General features: G+C 44.5%; 1 protein-coding gene across 1 annotated transcript; it reads right to left on the bottom strand.

The window, feature by feature from the left end:
- Positions 1-379: 379 nt before the first annotated feature.
- Positions 380-4,455, bottom strand: AK88_02888 (serine/threonine protein kinase; the record flags this gene model as incomplete). Its single annotated transcript, XM_012480511.1, has 4 exons — positions 380-3,585; positions 3,751-3,818; positions 3,952-4,055; positions 4,348-4,455. The coding sequence occupies 4 exons, from the start codon at positions 4,453-4,455 to the stop codon at positions 380-382; spliced, it is 3,486 nt and encodes a 1,161-aa protein (XP_012335934.1).
- Positions 4,456-5,978: the final 1,523 nt, after the last annotated feature.

Here is a 5,978-nt window from a genome sequence, read left to right on the forward strand (position 1 = left end):
TTTTTTTTTTTTTTTATTGTCTGCACATTGGGACATGTTCACTTCGTGTGTTATCAATTATATGACCCTTTTTACGCCCTTTTTTTATGCCCATTTAACCAACTCGGAAAAAGCAACCACCGTGTGTTGTGTACGCATTTGACACACACAGGATTGAACAAAATGTCATTCGTTTGAGTTTAAAAAAAAAAAAAAAAAAAGTTTGATGCGTTCTTACGCCAAACGGGAGGGGTAGGCAAAAGCAAAATCTCCCCACTACACACACTTGTGAGGGAAGCCACAGCGGGTTTGTGTGTGTGTGCTAGGCCTCTACAATACATTTATTTGAACATTACCTGTCAACACATCCCACTTGTTAATATGTGCCCCTACGGTAGGCCTAGGATAACGGGAGCCGGTCGACCAAACGCCCGAAATACCTGCACAGGTATGCTGAATCGGGTCTACAAGTGGGTTCCGGGTTAAGGCACTGGCGCATGACCAACAGGACGTTACTTACTACCAAGTGGAAGAGCTTCCTATTAGAAAACTTCTCATGCAATTTATTCACATCGATGTAAATGTATTTCTGGTGAAAGCAAGTGGACAACCAAAAGAAGTATGGCACGTAGTTACTCCTGAATGGCAAACCACCAAACAGAACTTCATACATCACAACTCCAAATGCGTAGATGTCACACTTGTCTGTGTACTCTTCTTCTCTTAGCACTTCTGGTGCGGCATAGGGATCATCACAACGGACATTTCGCTTTTCGAATTTTTTAGCTTGGAAGAGTAACAGAGGAGAGGTCATCATGGTGTTAATATTTTTTATTTCATTCATGCAAGTTATGTATGGTAAAGGCAAATTCATTTTTTCTCCCTCCAGGGGCGTATGCCGGATGATGCGTTTGGTTCTTGCATTTGTGATAGTGACCCCGTCCACGTGGTGCTTTTCTGTTCCACCTGTCTCCGCGTCTGGCCAGCCGTGCGACCCGTACGACCCCTCGCTCCATTCGCCAAGGTGACTCCCCGCTCGTGCATTCACCTTATAATCGTAGTAACATTCTATTGAAGCCTTTTCAAAGTTACACAGCTTGATGCCTCCCCCATCTTCCGACACGAATATATTTTGGCTGTTTATACTTCCATGAACGACCCGTTTACTATGTAGGTAAAATAGCGCTGATGCGATTTCGTAAAAAAGCTTAATAATATTCTCATTTGTTAGTTCCTTCCTGCCCACCTCACCCCTTCCTCTTCCTCGTCCTCCATCCCCTCCGCACGTTTGTCCTTTCCCCTGCTGAGGGGTATGTACAATATTGTATATTGCATCGTGGAGGCACATGCCGCTAAGGAATTCAAAAACCAAACCGAACTTTTCCTTCTTCCTACTTATAACATTCCCTATGTATGTGATCACATTGGGGTGTCTCAAATTAGAGAGGACGAAATGCTCCCTCATGAATTCTGTTCTTCGTTGGATCCTCTCCATCACAGTTGCTGGTTTGTCCTGTGTGTCCTCCTCCTTTTCACTTTTCTTGTTTTGTTTCTTTCCTTCCACTTGGATCCTGCGATGAAGATCCCCTCCTTTCAACCCCTTAAAAATTTTGTGAGACTCCAGGTTGACCAAGTTACTTTTTATGCTGGCCCAACCGTCTAGGATGCTTTCCCCTAAGTTGTTAAGCTTCTGCTCATCGAACAGAAACTTTTGCACCTCGGTTAGGAGTGTATTATCTATGCGGGCGTGGGCCTCTTCGTCATGCTCAACTGGGCTCGAGTCACCGTCTGCTACGTCACCCCCAACTGGGCTCGAGTCACATTCTACACCATCCAACTCGTCACCTGACGCCCCTCTGGTCGCCTCACCCTGTGACCTCTCCTTCGTTGAAAACATTTTCAACCTCATGGGGGCGTTTGCATAGTAACACAGGTACGATACCTTGCCAGTCCCATGTCTGCCCAAGCGCCTAAGCACAACCAACTCCGATTTGGGGATGGAGCTGAAGGTTACCAATGGGTCTCCTCTTATGTTCCCCCAGCTGACGAGCATTTGCAGGTACGTATTATGTAGACTGCTAAATGCGTTTACAAAATTGAGCAGGAAGTATATGTGCTCATTTTTTTCCACCCCCAGCATCTTAAGCATTTTCCTATTTAAGGTGAAGAAATGAAATCCATTCACCTGATTCGACTTGAAAGCCGCTATGTAATTGTGCAGGCCGAACAAGTGAAGAAAAACAAATATGTGGTAACTCCTCCATTGGTAAATGCACTCGATTTTGTTCTTCTCGTTTTTATATTTTAAGTAGCCCAGCAGGCGTTGAAGCATTGGCCGTGTTGACCTTGTTAGCGGTGTTCGCTGTTTTAGCGGCGTGTGGGTCATTGACGACCCTTTCGCCCTCTGCCTCTTCATCCGTGCCATTCCCTTTCTCGGCCCCGCAATGGCTTTTCCACACAGCGTGCTCCTATCAAGTGCCTCCTTGCTTGACACACATTGTGTGGACTCTCCGCTTTCCCACTGGGCACCACCCCTACACTCTGCAGTCGATGCACTGGGCCCATTCGAGAAGCTACTTTCCCCGTGGGCCCCGCCACAACCCTGAACCCTAGAACATGCACCACCCACAAGTAGCTTATACAATTTTAATCTCCTTCCTTTCTCCTCCTGTCTCTTGTGTGTTGTTATCCTCTTTTCCCTCGCACCGATGTTTGAATGCACAGCTGAGCGAATCGGTGTCCTTATTTTTTTCTTCACTTTAAAGTGCCGTTCGGGGGAGGAGGCACTGGATGGAGTCACGTCCGGGCAGAAATCGCTTTCACTCTCCGGATCAGAATTGTAAAGAAGTAGGTGCGTCAATTTAAGGGGCGGAGTGCACTTGGGAAAATCATTTGAGTTATACATATAGTGTGTATCCCTCACCGATGCGTCTGCGAAGGGAGAGCGTGTTCCCTCATTAGTGGTGCGATGCTTGGTTGAACCTTTTGCTGCCTCCCTCGAGGAAACATCCCCCCGTAGATCGACACCCTCGTGAAATGGAAAAAAATTACAATCCCTGTGCTCGTTAGTCTCCCCCTTGGGGGGGGAATTACCAATTGAGTCATTCGTGCTGCCCACACTACAGTCTGGTTGTACATTGTCCCCTACTCCTTCTTTCGCCCCTTTGCTAATTAGCCCCTTGAGGAAATTTATCCTCGACTCGTAATTTACGTAGCTTAAGAGGCCTCCAATGGGGCTGTCCTTTCCCCGCCCTTTTGTAAAAAATTGCACAAACGATATGTCTACGCCAAAGAGGTGGTCGAATATTTGCTTGCGCACAAAACGTGAAATGGAACTGTGTTCCGTGTACACGGGAAAAAAGGCACTTAAATTTTCCTTCAAAAAAAGTTTGTCCTTTTTATAATAATGAAAATATATGTCCATATGTTTGGTAATTTTAATTTTGCATTTTTTCCTGTTTGATTTGAAAAGACAAAAGTTGTAACTGCTTTTTTTTTTTAATATTCCTACTCCATTTATGAGCCCAAATTTGTACGTCCCAAGGAAGAGCTGCTCATTTTTGTATGTGCATCCAAAGCCGTGGGAAATATTGTTCAGCCATTCGCCTGCAGAGGTTTTGAAGTTTCGTTTTTTTTTTTATTTTTCATTTTGTTATAAAAAATTATTTTGTTGTCACACTAAGCGGGAGGGGCAAACACCAGCTGCTCGAAAAATGGCAAAGCCACCCCCAAATGGCGACGCTACAAAATGGAAACCGTTGGCGCACTCACCAGAGTAGACAACTCCCTGAGGGTTATACAACGTCCCGTATCCGCTCTTCGCGTTGTCGATCCATTCGCTGCATTGGAAGGGAGGTGAAGATGATGCACTTGGTGACTACCGGTGTGGGAGTAGATAGGTCACGGGGACCCCGCGCCCGCAACAAATCGCACAGAGCACGCTGCACAGAAGAGGCTGCACCGAGAACTCACCCCTGGTAGACACTCCGAATCTCCTTGTAGATGTAGAACCCGTAGCCGTGTCGCTTCTTATTTCTGGTCGTGCCAATGTAAACATCCCCATTGTGATATTCTAACTTTGGGAGGAAAAAAAAAAAAAAAAAAAAAAAAAGGGTTAACAGCGTGTAGCCAAATGGGGCAAATCGGTCGTAACAGATTGGTTAACAGTGTGCATATGACACGTGGACAACGGGGGGGATGGCACAGTGTGGATATCAGGAGTGAACTTCTCACACGTAAAGATGTGCCACAAACAGGCGCACGCCCGGTTAGAGGCTCCCCTCCCCCTCAGCTGTGAACACGCAGACGCAGTTAAAAGATAGTCGCGTCATTGCTACGCTGCGAGGTGCGACACGCTTGTGAACTAACAATTTGGTCGAAGGGCTGGTGGGCTAGTATGTCCTGCACGTGGGCGTAAACGAAGTCGTCCCGGTTTTTACACTTCTTGAGGTAGTCCTCCCTTCGAATTCTCTGCATGGTGTCTCTCCTACAAACAAAACATCACTACCAAATAAACGTGTGAAGAGAATCAAGCGGGGGAAATGCGTCCGTTTTTTTTTTTTTTTTTTGTTTCTTCCCTTCCCCTTTCCTTCTCTTCCCTGTTGACACAAACACGTTTGATGTGAAGAAGGCGGGATTAAAAATATGGCCCTACGTCGCCTTTCGCCAAACGGTCTGCTCCACGTATACGTTCGTAAAGGGGTAGAAGAGCAGCGTCAACTGTCCCCTCAGGATTTTTTCCCAAGTAGGACTGTACAAATTTTGCTGCGGAAATATCGCTCCTTCCTGTTGGCGCCCTGTGCATTTAAAAAAAAAAAAAAAAAAAAAAAAAAAACGCACAGCGCAGCGAAGCGAAGCGACGGCAGGTTTACACGTATGACAAGGACACCGTTTACGCCTGTGCTCATTTTTTACACAACATACACCTCCAACATTGTGGATTCGCTAACCCTTTTAAAGTGGGGGTGAAGGACTGCACCATTTTTTTTTCACCACCTCACATCAGGCTGTGAATTTGCGCCATGGGGAAAAGTCACCCCATGAGTGCACTATAAGGAGCCGCTCCCTCTTCACATTACCATATTGGCACATGCACTCGTTTGTAAATTTGATCAAACGGTACACATAGGGCTGCATTGGCACAAATTGACCGGGTCGCAAGCGACGAGAGGCTCACCTAGTGTTCCACTTTGAAACGTGCAAGCGAACAATTGCACAAGTGTGCCGGTAGAGAGCCAAGTGACAGTAGAACAGAGACTCACTAATCTCTTTTTTTTTTTTTTTTTTTCACGCACATGCAGGTGATCTTGGTTATGATCGTCCTATGTGCAAGTGCAGCAGCAGTAGGGTGTGGGAGACACCACTGCAATCTTTTTCTTCCTCCACCCTGCAGGAGGCCATAATGGTTATGGCATTAAATAAAAAGAAAACAAATGGGGACAATATGAACCCACACCCCGGTATTGGAGAAAAACGGCGGCAGGTATACAACACTTTATGCTGGCGGCTCCTGTGGTCTGCTCTTTTGTCCTCTCCACAAGTGGCAATGGGAGGTAGACAAAAAAAAGATACTTGCATTTTCCTTAGCATGTTTTTTTTTTTTTTTTTTTTTTTTTTTTCCCCTTGATGGGGGTAAGAATAAAAAGTTTCTTAAAAAGGGAACTTAAAACTTATTTGTGCTCATCGCTATAAAAAAGGTCAAGTCTACACATCGTAAATCAAAACGTTTCAAAAAAGAAAAAAAAAAAAAAAATCAGGATGGAGAAATTGGGCGGTGCATTTAATGATGAAAATAATATGTAAAGGGGGCGGCGGATGGGTGAGGCGAAAAAATGAAGAAAAAAATGAAGGAAAAAAAAAATAATCAAAAACAAAAACTTAAAAAGGTTGCTGCAAAAAATACTCGGTAAAAAAAAAAGAACATACTAAAAATTTCCCTTTTTTTTTTTTTTTTTTTTTTTTTTTTTTTTTTTTTTTTTAAAAAAAAAAAAAAAAAAAAA

This window comes from Plasmodium fragile, assembly GCF_000956335.1.
Source record: "Plasmodium fragile strain nilgiri unplaced genomic scaffold supercont1.30, whole genome shotgun sequence".
NCBI lineage: Eukaryota > Apicomplexa > Aconoidasida > Haemosporida > Plasmodiidae > Plasmodium > Plasmodium fragile.